The sequence below is a fragment of the Punica granatum genome, chromosome 2 (assembly GCF_007655135.1).
Source record: "Punica granatum isolate Tunisia-2019 chromosome 2, ASM765513v2, whole genome shotgun sequence".
Classification (NCBI taxonomy): domain Eukaryota; kingdom Viridiplantae; phylum Streptophyta; class Magnoliopsida; order Myrtales; family Lythraceae; genus Punica; species Punica granatum.
Window position 1 is genome coordinate 27,571,888 of NC_045128.1, and position 21,398 is coordinate 27,593,285.

At 36.1% G+C, this 21,398-nt stretch overlaps 3 protein-coding genes across 4 annotated transcripts; 1 reads left to right on the forward strand and 2 right to left on the reverse strand.

Moving 5' to 3' along the window:
* Positions 1-4,578: 4,578 nt before the first annotated feature.
* LOC116194550 lies at positions 4,579-5,393 on the reverse strand. The gene has a single exon (XM_031523397.1). It carries the CDS (start codon positions 5,209-5,211, stop codon positions 4,996-4,998), a length of 216 nt encoding a protein of 71 aa, XP_031379257.1. The 5' UTR covers positions 5,212-5,393; the 3' UTR covers positions 4,579-4,995.
* Positions 5,394-6,074: 681 nt separating this feature from the next.
* LOC116195082 lies at positions 6,075-7,350 on the forward strand. Of its 2 annotated transcripts, none has more exons than XM_031524057.1 (2): positions 6,075-6,577; positions 7,040-7,350. In XM_031524057.1, the coding sequence occupies exons 1-2, from the start codon at positions 6,188-6,190 to the stop codon at positions 7,274-7,276; spliced, it is 627 nt and encodes a 208-aa protein (XP_031379917.1). In that variant the 5' UTR covers positions 6,075-6,187; the 3' UTR covers positions 7,277-7,350. The 2 variants fall into 2 exon arrangements, with proteins under 2 accessions (XP_031379917.1, XP_031379918.1); XM_031524058.1 differs by having other exon boundaries at positions 6,096-6,577; positions 7,097-7,350.
* A 2,630-nt stretch (positions 7,351-9,980) lies between these two features.
* On the reverse strand, positions 9,981-14,147 carry LOC116193489 (purple acid phosphatase 3-like). Its single transcript, XM_031522209.1, has 7 exons — positions 13,801-14,147; positions 11,462-11,618; positions 11,218-11,325; positions 10,969-11,096; positions 10,714-10,842; positions 10,515-10,582; positions 9,981-10,436 (listed from the first exon to the last, which is right to left on the reverse strand). The coding sequence occupies exons 1-7, from the start codon at positions 13,999-14,001 to the stop codon at positions 10,202-10,204; spliced, it is 1,026 nt and encodes a 341-aa protein (XP_031378069.1). The 5' UTR covers positions 14,002-14,147; the 3' UTR covers positions 9,981-10,201.
* Between the last annotated feature and the right edge of the window lie 7,251 nt (positions 14,148-21,398).

The following is a 21,398-nucleotide window of genomic DNA, read 5'->3' on the forward strand; positions in this document are numbered from 1 at the left end:
ACTGCTCATTGTGCCCGACCCGATTAGGATGTGAAGATGGCAAGAATTGTGCAATTGACAATGATTCAAGACATGTGACAAGATCTCGTCAACTGGGGGATTTCCATGCAAGAGACATCTACAGAGTTGCTAGGGATGAATTGAGGGAGCCGAGGTGGCAGTCATCTCTCTAAAATTTTCACTAAGAAATTTTACATTTTTTGATGAAATTTCTTATATTTACCTCTCATAATTCGGAAAAACTACCGTATCATTCGCCCCCTCTTAAGTCCAAACCCTAGATCCATCCCCAAGTTGCGGAGAAAGACAAGATCAAACATTCGTCTTACATGGAAGTTATGAATATGCAGCTTGATCCCATACATTTTTGAGAAATTTACTATCTTCTTCCATCTCATTCATGAGGTGTCCTCGATGCCAAATTGGTTGGAAAAGATTATATAGAACACAATTGTTAGGTTTAGATTTTATTTCGATTATTCCTTGTTTTAGATTTTAACTTCAGCAATCAGAAATAATTGAAGATTTGTCCTCTAAGATTACTAGGATATTTCTTCCTTTTTATTATGATTTAATGTTTAGATAATCATTGGAGAGAATTACTCCAAATAGTAATTTTTAGGGTAGATCTTTTACTTTGCTTCCATCTCCATGTTTATGGCGTATAGGAGATTGTTAGACGACGCTACAAATATTCGAAATCAGATACTTTGTAAGCCCCATTGGGCATTTTAAACACGAACTTATCTTTTATATCTTTATTTTTATCAAACCTTTATATTCGTACAGTTACATTATCGCAATTACCTTTCCGCACATTTATCCTTACTACGCATTAACCTGCTCTATGAAGCAAGCTAGTTTGACCTTCCAAGATTGTTTGGCTGCCGGTCCGTTGGTTTTTGCTTGCCTAGATTCACAAGAACGATGAGGCATTTTATGAAATAGGTTAGACTCACCCTTTCGGCTACCAATAGCCGAAAACCATATCCTCACAGACCAACTTGGGATGTGAGGTAATTGTCGTCTTAGATTAACTCTTGGGCCATCTCAACATTGCACTTTGATTTTTAGCACTTGCTTGTATTGGGAAGAATCATAGACGCAAAATTGTCTAATTACATCATCTATCTCATTTCCAATCGATTGACTCATTAGAATCCAACCACCAACTAGACTTATGAACCTCTTAGGCCGTGGCGCTATATTCGAGCACAATAAGGTCGGCTGGTGGTTTTGCTGCAAATTCTAGGGATTGTGCCTGGCACGCCTAGCAATTCTATCTCACAAGAGATCCGCCACGTGAAGATTAAAAATAGGATTAACGTAACTTAACATGAAATAATTGCAAGATTATAAGCTTGTGAGACTCAAAGAAATTCATGGATCCCACCCACCATCCATGGTGGCTAAGCTCGGTCTCCTGTGTTGTGTTCTTATGTGGGTCTCACGTGAAAACGTTTGTCGTTTTCAAATATGCATAGTAACTAATGAAGAATCTCATGCATGTTGCGTTTAGTAATAGAGTTAAGTTTGATTTAGTTCGATTTGATGAGATGAAGATAAATGTAGTTGGAAAAAATATATGAGAGAATTTGAAGAAGAAGATAAAAAAGTAATGATTGCGTTGTTGAATTACGGAATAAATATTGAAATTTAGGAAAAAATGTTGAATAGTAAGAGAATTTAGTATTAAAAAATTAATTTAAATAATAAATAATAAAAAGTATGAGAGGATTTGAAGAAAAAGATAAAAAGTAATTATTGTATTATTAAATTGAGAAAAAATAAAGTAAATTTAAGTTAAATTAAGTTAAATTTTATTACCAAACAAAGCAAAATGCATTGAAAATTCAATGTCATTGTAAAGAAATTTAAAAGGCATAAATTTTCTTCTTTTTTTTCAAGTACAAATGTAAAAAATATATTCAGCTTGACAATTTAATAACCCTTTTAATGTGTATGTATGTGTACATATATATATATATGTATGTAATCTTTTGTTTGCTTTCAAAATGACATCACGTTCATCCATTCTATAGTTAATCCTTTATTTTTTAGCTATCATTATCTCATTTACGATCTATCAGTGATACTCCTATTTAAGTACTGTCACTAGCATAAAAGATTGAATTCCATTGGAGCAAATTTTCATCACCTCAACCAAAGTGGGTTGATTTAAGCGGTTCGGCACTTGTTTCGCTTAAGTAAGGTCTTTGATTCGAGTCCTTGTAAATACAGAAAATTCACGGCGGAAGAGTTTTACCCTTTAGTAAGCCGACTTGGCTCGACTAGAATAGTTTGAGCTCAAATGGGCTTCCGAATACCGGGGTTCACACCAAAAGAAAATTTGCATCACCTCATTAGCTTTAAAATTGAAATTAAACTCGTCTTATAGACTTCATAATTAAGTAAAAGTTACTTCAATTTGATGCAAATATTGTAAAATATCTGAATTTTTTGATAATTTAATATCATGTTAAACAATTGAAAACACATGACTTCATTTCATATTTGAAAACTGAGGAATCATATTTCTAAGTATACACATAACAATTTATACTAGTTAAACTTAGTAAATATATTATGTTCAACTTGTTGTGTTTCCTCTTATAAAAATATATTTCATACTCTTGGACTGACCCTTACTGTGCCGTCACATTGATGCATCATATTTATAATAGAAGAGAGCTCATGAATTATCTCACTTGGTTGCTATCATAGATAATCGCATATAATTTTTTTCCTATTTCTCTTTAATTATTGTTGATTTATTCAAAATCCATAAGTAACATCCATATTTAAATACTTTACAAACCAAGATATAAGATTGAATTAAGGACTCACATAAGACTCATCTTGTTACTTTTTTCATTGTTAACCTAAATATACTTTGTAACTAAGTAAATTAGATGAAAGGCATGTACATATGCACGAGCTAGAATCATCGAGCATCTCAAGAAAGCCAACAATCACTATTGGAATGAATATATAGGTATTACAATTTTTTCTTAATTAAGATTTGTGATTTGATCTTTGTACAAACAATAGAAGCATTACAGAGTAGTTGATTCAGTGAACAAACATTATTCATTCCTTTTTAATTGAAAGGACTAAGATGACCACAACTTGTGAAGGATGGAATCTTCACATAATCATAAAAAATTTCTCTCACTCTCAAGTTAAGATTATAGGGCGATCTATATTTGGAAGAATCTCACTCCCAACATGACAATATCAAAAAAATGAAACAAATTTATGAGAAGCAAGTGGTTAGCGTTCAAGAAAAATGTAAAGAACCATTCTGCATCTTAGAAGATTCAAAGTGGCAATATAATAGATTAATTATAAATTTGTCTTTTCATCTTCCAATGTAGATAATTTTGATTTTGAAAAGTGAGGTGCCATCACAATATCATGTCACTTTCACGTTAATACCGGTAGTCATACGAAAGGTTATGCAAGGAGAACACTCCTCAAACCTAGATGGCGCTTTTCAACGTGCCGTCTCGGCTTTTGATAATATATATAGATGTGACAAAATTAATGCAGGTTTATTATTTTTGGCAACATTCAAAAAAGAGTTAACATATATATTAATATTATTCACTTCATAGTTAAATAAATGTATATTACTAATATTATTGTTATTATTATTATTAAGCTATGCATACATTTTTACATTATTTTATATCAAAAATTTAGAAAAAATAAAATTTATGATTTAATATTATAAAAATAAAATAAAGTCGTGAAAGTATGAAAAAGTATCTTAGTTTCAACCAAAATTCTCAAAATGCTTTCGCTTTATACTCTCCGCGGGGAATTTAAAAATGCTTCTACTTTACATTTATATAATGGATATATAATAGGGTTTTAGGGTGCTAACGGCCCGTGCTAGAATTCAGGGAATAAACTTGGACAAATGAAACTCTAGGGAGCAGGTTGATATAAGAGCATTTTTAGGGGGCAAATTACAATTACTTTTTATGTACGTCCTGATAATTACGTTTACATGACGCTCATTGGTGAGATCATGATCATCTTTTCAAATCGTTCTAAATTCTAATTGGCTCTTTAGGGATTAAAAAAAATACAAGAAATTAAAAGGAAAAAGAAAAGGAGACATAAAAGAGAAAAAAACCCCGAGGCCCCACCAATTCGAAACAACTTCTTGGGGAAGCTGTTCGTTTGCCCAATCACTCCTCTGTTTCGTGTCACTGGCCTTATATTATATTAATACCGGAACTATTCATCTAAGCTATGTATTGAGCGGACTTTTTAAGGTTTTTATTTTATGTTAATAAAAAATGATAAAAAATTTGAAATAAATAATCTAATCGAGGATATCTAATATATAAATACATCCTGAAAATTTGAAAAAAAATAGTTATTGAAATGTGAAAAAATCTGAATATATATGAAAGGGGATAAGTAGAGTCTTTTGCCTGGGAGCTTAGAGTTACCGAACGAAAATTTCTCGTCAATTGAATGGAGAGCTCTCGTGGGAAGAGTCTAAATTACATAATATGTATATATATATATATATAGGTAGATATCGATGATTGTCAACTATCGTGCCGGAGAGAGAAAGCAGTACATTCTTATATAGTACTTTCTACTGTTGAATTGATGAAAGCTTGCATCAATGTTCTAACAAAATCAAACCAATGCATCCACTATACCCAAAATAAGTATTAACAAATGAATAGAAACATCAATCGAGGACAACCAGATTCAACAACACACACCTCTGTATATTATTAACATGCCCCGATCCATGGGGAATGCCCGAACCAGACCCTATATTCTTCCAGGTCCCTAAAGATCAAGTTCACCTATGCAGGCCCCGCAAGTCAATGGAGAGATACAACCGGCCCGAACCAAGAAGAAGACCGAAATGAACCGACGAATGGATGGTTGAATTTCATAAAATTGATTTATATAGCCATTGCTAGGATAAGTCTGTCGAGCTAGTTTCATTTCTTGCTCAACTCATACGGGTAACGAGTCGGTCGATGGAGGGCTTTTGGTATGCGGGGGAGGATAAGAGGAGGCTGCTACTTCCGGAGGAGGAGTAGGGACCCCGTAGACCTGAGGGTTGGTGCGCACGTCCTGCTTTCCCCTGGCCCTTCCGAGGAAGTAGCAACCGAACCCGAGCAGGAGGCTGAACAGAATCAACGGCAGAGAGATCACCACCACCATCCCCATCTTTGTGTTCTTTTCGTCGAAGCTCGGACACAAACGAACTGTAACTGAGAATGAGAGAGAGGATCGGGCTGAGTTGCTGAGTACGAGGTGGAGGAGGAAGAGCTTATGCTTATATACGATGAGCTTGAGAGAGGAAAGAATTGAAGGGAACTATCCAGACGTTGCAGCAGAAGAAAGGTAGAAGTGGGAATATTCTTTTATATATATATATATATATACATATATATTCGGGGGGACAAAAATAAATAGTATGGTCCCTCCCAACGGGCAGACTAACGTTAAAAAATGCGTTCCAACGGATACTTTTACATGGGACCCAGCGAAGCCATCACATGCGGCGTGTGGGGCTCAAATTTTGATCGGAGAGGAGTTAGGAACATAAATAATAATTTTTTTATATTTAAATATTTTATATATTATATCCGTCTCATCTCCAAACATAAGATAAGAATTTGAGAAATCTTACCCACCATATATTCGATCAGTGAAACGCAATATAAAGAGATCTTACGTGTAAACTAGATGGCAATGGGAACCCATTTTTATCACCTTCACTCAATTCAAATAGCATATCAAGCTTTGTGATAATGAAATTAACTAGCAAACCAATTGTCATACAGTAGAGTTGTAATCCATCACCAGTCATTTCATATTCATATGTTGTCGAAATCCTACAAAAACGCGAGATGAATTTAAATTTCTTGGCTCTTAAGTTTTGAACCTTCAATTTCACGAATGCTCTGCGTTCAGAGTTCCAGCTGCACTCGTCGTAGATGCCAGTTCCGTTACTATCAATAGTCCCGACGGGAAAAACAAAAGTTAGAAAAAAAAATATCTGAGACGTGGATTCCGTCACTATAGCACAGCTCTCATATATGGGGATGAACCTTATCTTAAAAATTGCACATGTGGCCAATAGACACAAAACCCAGAGGTTGCGTCGTCGTCTTTTCTCACTTTTGCTCTAACGGAACCAATGTTGAAGCATCATCTCCATCTCCCCGGAAGTAGAACTGATGTGCTCTTCTCCTTCCTTCCGAAACCACCATCTCCACATTACTCAATAAGCTATTGGACTTCTGCCTTTGTAGCTTCGAGGACACTGCAGCCAATTTTTACGACACTTTATGAAGCTCTGAAAATACGGGCTCCAACTCGACGAGGAGCTTTGAGCTCTGGTCAGTGTTCTGCGAGGCGGAGATCGGTGAGATATGGGACCGATGATTATGAAGACGGTGAAGAAGAAGAGTACAGGCACAACGAGGAGATTGCCATGTTGGAACTGTACAGTCAGTCCGCTAGAGGGGAAGCACTTATTGTACATGCTTCCGTGGATGGAGAGGATGTCGAAGTTCTAATCTTCAAGGTGAGATCAATTTTTTCAATTTTTTCCCCTTAAATTTTAATTCAACGATTATTTATTTATTTATTTATTTTTGCAAATGCGTCACCAATTGATCAATGACATAGAAAAGTTCGTGTATATAATTGAATATTCCTTTTTCCATAATATGGCATATTTTGCAATAAATTCAAAATATCATTGTATCTACAAACTAAAAGATTCTAAGCTCAAAAAGAGAAACAGTGACACACGTTCTCGCTTGATAATTAAAAAGTTTCAATCTCGATGCTCGTGATAGGACTCCTGTGTCCATTTATTAAGTCATTAAGATTTTTATTTCATTATTTTAGATCCATGGGTTCCCTTATAATCGAAAAATTAACATTGTACGTTCCATACATGTGATTACAGTATTGTGCATACTAAAGCATAACAATCTTATTCGGATAATTCAGATTAACTAATGCAAAATTTGTTTCTCAGTACTTGGTAAATTTAGTAACGAGTGTTGATTGTGGGGTGTATGGAAAATGGAAGCAGGGGTTTTCATCAAGCTTGAGCTACGGGACATCACCGGACCCAACAAGAAGCATTCTCCCGGCGAGGGCAGAGATAAAGTCCATCGACCGGATCAAGGGACCTTTCGAGCCGTCCAAAATTGAGTACATCGAAAAGGACCTTAAGTGGGAGTATTTCAAGTCCAATTTCCTCGCCAATTGAGTCAACATGTAATATTGTGAATTTTGATCCGAAAGATGTGACATTTGGGAATTCCATTTGCGTACTATTTTTCATATGGTTATTGAATGTAAAAATAATAAAAAAAACACTGTTAATTTAATTCACAAGGTACTGATAAGTGATAACTGTTCATGGATTGAGAAGATTAACATCGTTATATACTAATTTATTTCCAATAAATGGAAAATATATCATTACAATAAACCTAAGAAGATGAAAACCACAACAGATAAACATGTGTTTACACTTAAAATTTGCACGTTGGGCCGTGAGGATCAGGCCCAAGCATGCTGAAGGGCGCGAGCCCATAATTTTGCCGGGCCGGTGCTAGTTGGGGCGAGAATCATTATTGCTTGCAAGTTGCAAGGGAAGGGAGATTGGGCCAGGCATAAATGTAGACTAATCTTCGGGCCGAAGGACCTGAGACCAAGTAATTTGATATGGGATCCTTGATCATAGCCAAAGGTATCATCTCAAGTCAAACGAGTTTCTTTTTTTTCTTTTTTTTCAACGTACCTAAGTATTCAAAAAGTACTAACTAATTCAGTTCGAACTAAATCGACCCACTAAAAAGTAAAACTCTCACAGTCAAGGATTTTTTCCATTCATAATACTCAAATCTAAGACCTTATTTAAAGAAAATAAGTGTCGAATCGCTTAAACTAATAATTATTGGTAAATGACATTTATTTCCTGTCATGATATTTTGTTTATTTTTGGGAAACAGTCCGAATAGTTGGTTCTTTCCTTATGATAGTTTATTCTATTTGTTCTAGCTTGTAATCGTTTTACCTACATACACAACTCATCAACCGACTCTATTTTACTTATTCTTTTTTTTTTTTCTCAGAACTATTTTACTTATCCTTTGCCTTATCGCTTTTTACTTTATCGCGCATTAATCTTTTCGAAAGTGCTTCTTGCCTATTGACCCTTTTATATTTTCGAAAGATATTCCTGCCTACTAGTATTGATCCCCTTTTGGAAGTGCTCCCCGCCTACCGATCCTTTACACTAAAATTGAAGTCTTTGGCTTCCTCGAGTTAAGGCAAAAAATAGTGGAATGAAACTTAGAGGCTATTTTCCTCGGGGCTCATCAATCGTCAAGTGCGCATGATCCAATCCAAATCCAGTTGTCCATTAGTCCTGCAATGCTTCGTGTCTATGGCACTACAGACTGATTAGGAGAGGACTTCTGGTGATGCGTCGACGGATCTCATACTTTGCCTCGCGAACTTAACCACCAATCAGGAGGGACGCATGGCTATGAGAGTAAATTATATATATTAACCCATTAATTCGAATACTTAATCCTTTTAAGGATTCCATCTCCCTTAATTCTTCCCAAATCCAAACCTTTTAGAGAGGGTCTACCCTCAAACCCGTCTCAAATCCGCTAAAAATTTATGAGAAATATCTCAAACCCTTCCTAATAATTTAACAAATTTCTACCGAAAACTCTCTTATTATTAAGGCACTCATATCCACCGTAAAAGAACCTGAACATAATCTAAACAGCGGCCACAACAAACGAAACATACGAATTTATTGAATAAAAATATCGATTAAATTAAAGGAGTTTCAAGAAATCAAATTTCTCCAAAACAATCCAAAATAAATCCGAGCAATTCACTCCATTAAAAGAACTAAACTCATTTAAACACATAAATCTCCATAAACTTAATCCTCTACAAGCTCCTCGACGGGAATATTTTAGTAATTTTAAACTTAATTGGTTGGGGACGAGTTTTTATGCCAAAAATCAAACCCTTCTCAAACCCTACAGGATTTTGACAAAAAATTTCTAAACCCTTTTCAAAAATCAACAAGAAATCATTTTATTATTCATTAGAATTCGAGCAGGATTTTAAAACCTGTTTGCTGAAACCCATATCTATACTCTAAATTCTGCGTCCGTCTTCTGCTCCCAACCAAAGACTCCGTTAGTATTTTCTATGGTGGGTATATCAACTGATAGAGACCAACGAGGGAAAATGAGCGTCCTGCATAAAAGAACCTAATTTGGTAAAAAGCATTTATAACCTAGCGCTAGTAGACCATTTGGACCACGGCCAGACGTGTCACTTTTTTTAACCAAAGCCTTACTAATGGTTAGTAACACCGATATGTGTTTCGGCCTCTAAACCTAAACGGCATCACTTAGGGAGATCTTCGCATAGATTTATAAAATACCTCCTCTGCATCTTTAAACTTCTTGCGTCTTTCCTCCAAGTATTTCAATAGCCTAATTTTTGTACAGTCGCATTTTTGTGTATGCAGATCTACTTTTTTCAAGAAGAGAAGCACCAACTCGAACATGCCATCCATTACTTAATAATAAGTTAATTTTGTGGTATATACCACCTAGGAAAATAATTGACCATTCGTGATCAAATTACCATAGAATGTCCGGGCCCACTTCTGATGAATATCCTTTTAAAATTGATTATTTGTCCTGTCCATCGATTTTAGACAACACCAGCAACAAAGGTGACGTGTCCAATCAATAATTTCTTCAATGTTTGACCACAAAAGTCCAGCGCATGATGTTTACATTATCAATATTTTCTTTTTAATGAGATCACGACACTCTCTTATCATTTTTTGTTGAAACAAATTTTTGCTCGGACGCTCTCATCATATGGTACCATTTTTATGTTTTTTTTACCCTGATCCATGTAACTAAGATAATAGGCATGAGCATCGATTCTTCAATATGATAATTCTGGACGATTTGACATAAGAATTGCAGAGCATGCCACATATACAAATTTCAGCCTCATCCCTCCACCATACAGCTTTCCAGTTAAGCTTCAGAGGCCAACACTTATTTCTTCCCCGTTTCCTTTTCCCATTTCATTAGTTCGCAGCACCATTGGTTGCCCTGTCCCTCTCTCCTCTAATTCAATAGACATGAGAATTCTCGTTGATGATAGAGTAGAGGGCCTTGGAGGCGCCCCACTTGTGCAAGATGTTCCCTAAGATGTCGTAGAATGCAATGTCGACTCGAGTCTCAGTCATCTGGACGGACATGAACCCTTGCCCGTCGTAGTAAAACTTCAGCTCCTCTGGGTTCAACCAGCTGATATCTCCCCTCCATGCCTTGGACCCTCCTCCACTAGTCAGGAACTGGATCGAGCTGCACTCACAAGGCCAGTGTTCATTTCAAATCAGGGTATCGAGACAAATCGCGATTTGCCTAAGGAAAATATATAACCTGTCAGAAGTACTAATCTGTTGCAAGCAATGATCGTGCCCGTTTATGTAGAGATCAACGCCATTTGCCTAAGGAAAACACCAGCACAATCATCATCATCCACATGGTAACACTTGTTTATTGAATTTAATTCGATTATCAATTAATTATGGAAAGACAATTGTAATTAATATAATTAATTAAGTAAAAAATAGAATACCTCAAGGATGGGAAGGAGCTGGGTCACAACCTCATCGGTGTTCCCATGATGTCCTGCACTTTTGATGGTGTGGTGGCCCACCACAATCTTCCACTTTGCCCTCGACTCCCTCAGAGCCAAATCCACATCCTATACATAGACCGATTGATATAATTAACCACATGATCCATTCTCTAATAAACCAACGAAAGAGCTTGGACCGTAACTTTGTAAGTAGGTAAGATAATTATCTTAACTAGGGGGTATTAGATATACCTTGAGGAGATTCGAAAGGTAATTTTTCCTAGGGAGGACCCCTCTCCAGTCATAGACGTGGTCCTCCGGCTCTGTGAAGTACTTCTCGGCAAAAGGAGTCGTATCCACAAAGAAAAATTCCACGATATCTGTCGATACAAGAGACGCATATAAATTTCATGTTATTTTATTAATACCTATAATAAAATTAGGAGTTTTATTTTAACAAAAAAAAACTTTTTTTAGAGAAAAAGTTTTTGGCTTTTATACCGGCATTGAGAATGAAAGATCTCAAACAAAGCCATCTGCTGTCCAATTTTACGAGGATTGGGTTCAGCTGTGCCAACACATCTCCCCGGTAGTCATGATTTCCTAACACTGGCAGCAGTTAAAAAAAATTGGTCAAATAGAGGATATATATATCGATTAGAATTAAAAATAATATTAAAATTAAAAAGTCTGCCGAGAGATTAAATTATATATTCATCGCAAGGGTTGAGTGAAGTTATTATACCGCTGTACCACTGCTTCTGCAAGCTATCTGCAGTGTAGATTTTGCTGAAGGACTCATCGAACGCAGGATCATCTATGCCCGTCAGCCCATCATCATAGAAGTTATCCCCAGTCGAGACTATGAAATCGATGTCTAGCTTCTCTCCGACAACTCCCATCTATATATTGATTAAAAGTTGCAACTGAATTAATACCATTTAGCGGGAAAAAAAAGGGAACTTATTCTCGTGCCTTTGGTGGGATCAATTGCTTATTTTCGCAGGACACTAGCTAATTAAACAAAGCGATCGAGGCCACTAATTATTTCGAGGATTAACGTTTGTATTTATATCAATGTCGAATTGGATTCTTTATATCTTGAATATGATATATGCAAGGAAAGAAGATGGGACAAGGAACCCTTTTTAAATTATTTTGTGGGGGAAGGAAGCAGCTTTCTCGTGCAAGCAAAATCATGCGAGAGAGACATTTTTTAATAAAAACGACCAAAGATAAAACATCCTTTTAGGTTTTTAACATTGACCGGACCACCTGTCTAAATGAAGTTGCAGGATGCATTAATTTATTGGTGTAGATAAAAAAGAAATTAAAAGTACAGAAAAGGGACATTTGTATCGCAATGCACGTCTAATTAAAAAGGTTGGAGATTCAATTATCATTAGTGAGATCCACCACGTTCTTGTTTTTCATTTCTTATCTTCTATTAAGTTTGAGTGGGCCTCGATCATTAGTTGAATTTGAAAGAAATAAATAATTTTAATGGTATATTGAAAGAATTATTTTGCTTTTGCATGCGTTTTTAACTGCTACTTTTTTTCCCTTTCTTCTCTATGCATATTATCAATTATTAACCTAAAAGAATGCCTCTTTTTAATAGATACGAAAAAAAAGTATTACTATTGAGAGATCTGGATATATATTGACAATGGACAAAAAACTATTAAAATTTCTGGCCTTTCACTTCCGTTTTTTCTTTTATCTATTTCATTTCTTTTTTATTACAAAGAACCATATACCTTGTACAAGCAACTAAAAAACCTAATAAACGAATTTGAATATTCTCATCACAAAAATCGAATCTAAAATTTCTACATTATCGAGTAAGAGCACATTATTAGACGAAAGCTTGTGTCATTGCAATATATCAATTCTCCACCTATTTTATTTAGTGGAAGGAAATTTTTTCCGTTTAGAAACTGAGTTAAGTTTAACTCAATTTCAATTCACTTTATTTTTCCTTCAATTCAATAATATAATCATTACTTTTTTTATATTTTTCTTTAATTTTATAATTAATTCTCATATTTTTATTTATTATTACAATTAATTTTTTAATACTAAATTCTTTCAATTATTTACTATTTTTCTCTCAACTCAACAACACAATCATTACCTTTTTATATATTTTTTCAATTTAACAATAAATTTTTTAAAATATTTTTATTTTTATCCCGTGAAATCAAATAAAATTATAATTATACTCCGTTACTAAGCACACTATTTGTTTTTCTCCCTTTTCTAAACTATATTTGTGTTATTTAACTTTATATAAGTAAATATAATAAGATCTTAGTGATTAATAATATAGAGCCCATCTCGAAAGTAAACACATAAATGACTTGTCTTGTTGCTATTGATTGATTGCGTTATGAACTATCCAACACGTTTCTGACCATTCACCTTTTTCAAAGGTGAGGTATTGGAATCTCTATGGAATTATGCCATCCCATGAGAAAAAATTTAATACGCATTTCTCATTAATATTAAATAAGTAAGAATCAATTAAAATATTTATAAGCGGAATCTTAAAAATTCATTGTAGAATCAATTTTCACTCTCAGACATTTTTATTAAGTATTACACATTCAAGTGAATAAGTAATATTTATTCAATATTTACCCTCATACAGGGAATAAATAAAGCTTTCTTATTATTCATGCTGACGTGTCCGTCCTTGATTGGGCATGAAGTATTGGAGTTTAGCCACACAGTAAGGCACTGTCAGGCGACCCTCAGGCCAACTGAGGACTCCCCTGTATTCTGTTGATATCTTTTAGTTAATTATTATAATTTTTATTTGATTATATTAGATTTATAAGTTTTCCTTATATAACTGGAAAAAATAAACTAAATTTTGATTTTCTTATTTTTACTTTATATATTACCAAGTAAAATGGACCAAAACTTTGGATGGATAGTAAGTTATTTGCGTGCTCTTCATATAAAGAGTAATATCCAAATGTTTATTGCCTTGCGTAGAAGGATATCGTAAGAAAAAAGAGATTTTAGATAGATTTAAAATAAGTCAATAAAAGTAATTAATTTTAATAATGTTTTTACCTGGATGGCAACTGCAGATTGATTGTAGCCTCCCCTTCTTCCCCAGTCACCCACCACCAAGAAACTCAGAGACCCATCAGCTTTGGTCGGGTGCTCGAACCTCTCAAGCTCACCCTCGCATGGGCCCGCGAGCATGCCCGCCAGAACAAGAGTCATAAAGGCGAGGCCGAAGAGCGTGTTTTCGATCCTCGGGACAGCCATGGCCGACCCGATCGATCTCTTTGGGAAGTTGGCTTCCTAGATGGAGAAGGAGAAGGAGGAGAGTTGAGAAAGCGAGCGGGATGAAAGGAGGGAGAAGCCTAGAAGAAGTTAGGCTTCATATGTCTGTGCGGTTTGGTCTTGCCAATCCAAAGCAGGCTTTATATATATTGATGATGATGATGATGATTGGGGTCCATAATAAACTATAGTGGGAAAATCACTTTTCTTTTTTTCCTTGTTTTGGTTTCCTCTTTCCACATGCTTGTGTAATATTTGGACCTAAGGTTATAATACCACATTTTTATGGTCAAAGAATGACATATTTATCGAATAGTACCCTAACTCTTCATCCATATAAAAACGAGGCTTTGGGTCAGTGCTGAGAGATTATATATGCCTGTAATCAGCAATATAATTAGTCCTAATAAGTCACAAAATGAACGATGATTCAAAAGGTACTATCTCAAAAGTGAAGCGTGAGCATTATCTCAAAAGGTACATAAAAGAAAAGGGAGACTTAGATCACTCGAACCTCAATTCACCGAATTCCGTTGGTTTCAGGTGGAAATTCAGATCTTTGTGCATGAAGACAAAACTCCACACTAGCTCATCATTCCCAAACAAGCAATTAATCAATTTTTGTCCCGAAAGTAGATTGAAAGATCTATTGGATTTTATAAGCTAGGTTCAATGCTTCTTTGACTCTTCCCATTCTCCCGTTATGGAGAATAACTCACATATATTCAATATATGTGTTAATGGTATTTGATTATTCATGAATGCAATCCATTCATTTCTTGTAACCACCAAGAAATTCAAGAGTCATTAGCTTGTGAACAAGTTCCTCATTCACCCATTAGCCATAATTTCCAACAATCCCCACATGAATGGAAATTGTTTTGTTTCGACTCGTAGATAGTGTTCACCAGTTGAACCTGTATAGGATAGGTAGGTGTCACCACCCTTGAACCTTCCCTTATGAAAATACATGTACTTTACTAGCAGTCCAATAGACACGGAGTCCTTGAATTGTTTCGCTATTTTGTGTAAAGATATCACACACCTCACACATGAGTCAACTGACTTCCTTCAGTTCTCATAGTTGTGTCCATTTTTGCCATGGAATACCGTCCTGATTCTGCGAGAGTTTCTGAAGAATTAAGTCCATAGAAATTCTCCTATAAAGCGGCCTCACTCATCTCTCACATAGGTGATTTCACATATCATTAAAGCAATTTAGATTGCTAGCCTTATCCATTTATCATTGTTTCATCAAGGAATGGTCCAAGGATTTTCTCCCCCACAGTGATTTAATTCGATTCTATAACTTGGTTGTCCCATTGAACCTAGATCTTGGGATCTCTAGTCAGCTAGGTTGGGTGTCCGCTATAAAACCTTTCATCTAATGGACTTTAGACCCATTCCCTTTGACAACTTCTCAAACTGCTCTTTACTTAACCCTTTGATTAGCGGATCTGCTATATTATCCTTTGACTGCACATAGTCAATAGAGATAATTCCAGTTGAGGTCAATTGTCTAATGGTATTATGTCTACGACGTATATGTCTAGACTTACCATTATAGATATTACTCTAGGCCCTTCCAATTGCCGTTTGACTGTCACAGTGGATACAAATTGGTGGCACAGGTTTTTCCCATTTAGGAATGTCATCTAGAAAATGGCGCAGCCATTCAGCTTCTTCTCCACATTTATCCAGAGTAATAAACTCATATTCTATTGTGGACCTAGCGATAACAGTTTGTTTCGCGGACTTCCATGAAACTGCTGCACCTGCTAGTATGAACACATATCCACTAGTGGATTTCAAATCCGTTATATCAGATATCCAGTTTGCATCACTGTACCCCTCTAGGACAGCTGGATATCTAGTATAGTGCAGCCCGTAATCTCGAGTGTATCTAAGGTATCTGAGTACCCTAACAATTGCCTTCCAATGGTCCCTACTCGGATTACTCGTATATCTGCTGAGTCTACTAACCGAGTATGCAATATATGGCCTAGTACAACTCATCAAATACATTAGACTTCCAATGACCCACGAGTATTCTAACTGAGAAATACTCTCTCCTCTATTCTTTAATAGATGAAGATTATTGTTTATTGGAGTCTTTGAAATTCCATAATTATTTTTGATAAATTTTTCCAGAATTTTATCTATGTAGTGTGACTAATTCAAAATTAGTCCATCTGATGTTCTCATGATTTTAATTTCTAAAATCACATCAGCGAGTCCCATATCTTTCATGTCAAATCTCGAATTCAGCATATTCTTCGTAGATTTGATCATTATGTCATCACTACCAACAATGAGTATGTCATCCACATAGAGACATAAAATGATGTAATCATTTTCTGTCTCCTTGATGTATACACATTTATCACACTCATTGATCTTAAATCCTTTGGAAATCATTGCATTATCGAATTTTTCGTGCCACTGTTTTAGCACTTGTTTAACCCATATAATGATTTGACCAATTTACAGAGTTTCCTTTCTTTTCCTGGAGCCACGAACCCCTCGGGTTGTTCCATATAGATTTCTTCATCTAAATCTCCATTTAGGAAAGCTGTTTTCACATCCATTTGATGAACTTCCAAATTACGTAGTGCCGCAATTGCAAGTATCATCCTAATGAAATTTATTCTCGTCACAGGAGAATAAGTATCAAAATAGTCCAAGCCTTCCTTTTGCTTGTATCCCTTAATTATAAGCCTGGCCTTGTACTTATCAATAGATCCATATGCTTTCATTTTCCTCTTAAAGATCCATTTGGATCTTAAGGGTTTACAACCAGTGGGGAGATCCACTAATTCCTAAGTATGATTTCGCAGAATCGAATCAATTTCACTTTTGATCGCCTCCTTCCAGAGAGGTCCCATAGAGGAATTCACTGCTTCAGCATAGCTTTGTGGTTCCTTTTCTAACAAATATGTCAGAAAATCATTCCCGAATGATTTTTCAATTCTAGCTCTTTTGCTGCGTCTAGGTTCAATCTCTTGATCTGAACCCTGCCTTTCATGATCTACATCATGAAGTCCATCATTCATAGTATGTGAGGTTCGTTTCGATGAACTCGATGCCTCATTCAATTTACATGGAAGTACATCTTCAAAGAACGATGCATTCCTTGATTCCATTATCGTATTCTTGTGTATATCGAGAATCTTATATTCATACACAAGAAATCGATAAGCACTACTGTTATGTGCATAGCCAATAAAGATGCAGTCTACCGTCTTATGAGCGATCTTTACTTTTTTTGGTGTCGGAACGACTACTTTTGCCAAGCACTCCCACACTCACAAGTAATCATAGGATGGTCTCCTACCTCTGAATAATTCATAAGGTGTCTTTTCCCCTTTCTTCAATAGGTAATTGCTTGACAATATTGTTTCACCCCACATATTTTGAGGTAATCCTGAACTTAATATCATCGCATTCATCATGTCTTTCAACGTGCGATTTTTGCGTTCAGCAACACCATTCGATTGAGGTGAATATGGTGCAGTCATTTCGTGTATAATTCCGTATTGTGCACAGAATTTCCCGAAAGGCGTTACATATTCGCCTCCTCTGTCACTCATCAATCTCTTGATTTTCTTGTTGAGTTGATTCTCAACTTCATTTTTATAGAGAACAAATTTCTCTATGGCCTCATCTTTGCTTTTCAACAAATATACATAACAATATTTTGTACTATCATCGATAAAGGTAATAAAATAATTATTACCACCTCTTGTTGTTGCGAACTTTAAATCGCATACATCACTATGAATTAGATCAAGTGGCTCGGTGTTCTTTTCAATCGTTTGAAAGGGTGACCTTGTCAATTTTGCCTCAACACAAATTTCACATTTGTGCTGTGAATCAATTTGGAATGTAGGTATGTGATTCAAGTTAATTAATCTACGCAAAGTATTATAATTAACATGACCTAGTCTTCCATGCCACAAATTAGGAGACTCAATCAAATACGCAGAAGAACAAGAATTCTTATTGATAATGGTCATTATATTGAGCTTAAAAAGCCCATCACACATATATCCCTTTCCTACGTACATTCCAGACTTGGACAAAACAACTTTGTCTGACTCAAAAACCATCTTGAACCCATGTTTGTTCAGCAATGACCTGGAGACTAAATTCTTTCGAATCTCAGGTACGTACAATACGTTGTTCAAAGTCAACTCCTTTCCTAAAGTAATCTTTAAGACCACCTTGCCTTGACCTTCAACAGCAGAATGGGCAGAATTTCCCATATAGATCCTCTCTCCAGTGACCGATTCGAGCATAGTGAACAGGTCTCTGTTTGAGCACACATGTCTGGTGACACCGGTATCAAGCCACCATTCCTTTGGGTTGGACCCAATGAGGTTCACCTCTGAAACCACAGCGGATAGGTTGATGTCTACCACATCTTAGACCATTTCATTAACCACGTTTGCTTCATGGTCCTTTTTCCTCTATAGGAGCCTACAGTCAGCAAATCTGTGACCTTTCTTGTCACAGTTGAAGCATTTCCCCTGAAACTTGGGCTTGAAGATTCCTCCATTCCTACCTAGCTTCTTCTTGCCTTTTTTGTTCTTGGAGCTTTGCCCTTGCTCCATGACGTTTACCTTAGCAGCAGGGTGGATGAGATCCTTTCCGGAGTTTTTATTGTCTTCTTCAATTTGAAGCTTGACAACAAGATCTTCAATTGTCATCTCCTTTCGCTTATGCTTCAGATAATTCTTGACATCCTTCCAACCAGGAGGCAGCTTCTCAATGACAACAGCCACTTGGAAGGATTCACTTAGAGCCATCCCTTCAGCCTGAGTCTCATGCAAGAGCACTTGAAATTCCTGTACTTGACTCATTACGGTCCTTGAATCCACCATTTTAAAATCGAGGAACCGTCCGACGAGAAATTTCTTTGCATCGGCATCCTCTGATTTATATTTACGGTCCAAGGATTCCTATAGCTCTTTTGCCGTCTTAAACCTATGATAGACACTATACAGGGAATCATGAAGACTATTCATGATATAATTCCGAAAAAAATAATCGGAGTGCTTCCAAGCGTCAACCGCACTAAGAGCCTGCACATCTGACTCCCCCACGGATAGGGTTGGAGCATTTTCAGTCAAGAATCTTGCAAGGTTCAGAGTTATGAGGTAGAATAGCATCTTTTGTTACCACCTCTTGAAGTTCAACCCATTGAACTTCTCGGGCTTCTCGACATGGTTCACAGGCACCATCGAGGGAGTAGTCACGTTTTGGCTAACCAAATGGTTAGGCAAGATAGGAGCAGGGCCGGAGCCAGTAGTCTGGCTTCCGTTGGTCGTATCTCCATCGTTCCCCGACGCCATTCGAATCATTCAAATAACAAATTCTGTTTCAAGATTGTAATCAGCAATATAATTAGCCATAATAAGTCACAAAATGAACGATGATTCAAATAGCAATTCGGACAAATAAAATGCTATAAAATTAAATGAATTTCACTAGTGTAAGAACTTAAAAATTCAATCTGAAACAAGGGCGAAACCGAAAGATACGAGAGAGTCGAGTCTTGTGTTAGACACAAACCCCTTAAAACAGAATTGTCCCCTCCTGGGTGCTTGAGGTCACGTGGACAATCGTTTCCCAAGGTAAAACGGCAACAAGCGAAGTAGCAACACAAACAGCAACGCTCCAACGAACTCGAAGTGAAACGTGAACACTATCTCAAAAGGTACATAAGAGAAAAGGGGAGACTTGGATCCCTCGAACCTCAATTCACCGAATTCCATTGGTTTCAAGTGGAAATTCGGATCTTTGTGCATGAAGACAAAACTCCACACTAGCTCATCATTCCCAAACAAGCAATTAATCAATTTTTGTCCCGAAAGTAGATTGAAAGATCTATTGGATTTTATAGGCTATGTTCAATGCTTCTTTGACTCTTCCCATTCTCCCATTATGGAGAATAACTCATATATTCAACATATGTGTTAATGGTATTTGATTATTCATGAATGCAATCCATTCATTTCTTGTAACCACCAAGAAATTCATGAGTCATTAGCTTGTGAACAATTTTCTCATTCACTCATTAGCCATAATTTCCAACCATGCTTTTAGTGATTCCAGCTAATCTTTTTATAACAAAATTAAAACTCACAAGCCAAGGGAGTTTTTCCACCGTCACACCATTTTCAGTACTGACTGATGGGAAGGGAGATGAGAAGTAAGAGAGGGCTTTCTATTTTACAACACATGCGGCTTTGTTTTTCTTTTCTTTTTTCTTTGGGTGAAACTGAGAAACGGGGAGTTCTAGTTTTTTCTTTTTTTCGTTGGCCTTTTCTTGGTTCAAAGAAAGAAACGGGGAGTTTCAATTCTTAGTGATGGAATTGAAAGTTTTTAATATAGATTAATGAATTTACTTTTTAGTTTTCATTGTAAGAGAAGTCTTTTTTCTCTTAAGAGGTGTGCAGCCCATTTTTCTTTTACTCCGGCAAAGGTGAAAATAGGAGTTTAGATAATTATTATTAAATTTAGTCCTTTATTTTTGTAGGGTCAAATTATCTCCATAGGTAATTGAGAAGTGACACAATAATGTGTTGAGAATTTGAAAATTGGAGGGACAAAGTTAATCCCCCTTCTATGTTTCACCGTATAGATGTGATGGCTAGTGTGTCTTGTCATGGAAATATAAATCTGACCTTCCCGCAGGCACGCTCGGGGCGGTGACATCCATATCCATATGAGTTCGTAAAAAGGGCATTTAAATCCTTCTTTCTTTCTTTTTTTCTTTGGTGAATTAAATCCTTCTTTCTAATTGGGATTGTCTATTACGTACAATCATATGTGCTGTAGAGAAGACAAGGCAACCCGCCCTTGACACCGAGGATTGGAGAAAAGAAATTACTGTTTATGGATCATGGGGAATTATACATCAAGCCTAGCAGTATAAGTGATAGCATTTTTATTTTTTCTTTTTATATGAGTCTCACGAATTTAATACAGGAAAAGAGAAAGTAAAAATAACTAAGTATGGAAATGTAATTATTAATAATGAAACGGGAATAACTTCTTGATTTCAAGTCATAAAGTCGAGCATTATTGAACTAAATCCTCTTTTTACAAAAAAAAAAAAGAGGGAAACTGAGCTTAATCTGAGTCAGAGGTGAATGTCACCACACCATATCTCAATTCTCCACTGTCTGCTCAATTGAAAATTGACAATAGTCAATAGGGCATGGTCTTAGGTACGCAGTTACATGAAAAATTGCCTAAGAAATCGTACCCTTGGAGCCTAAAAGCATCTAAAATGGGAGGATCTTTTTGGATCTCCATCGAGGGCTCACACGACGCCATACTATATTACCCGAAGAGAGACTAGGTAAAAAGAG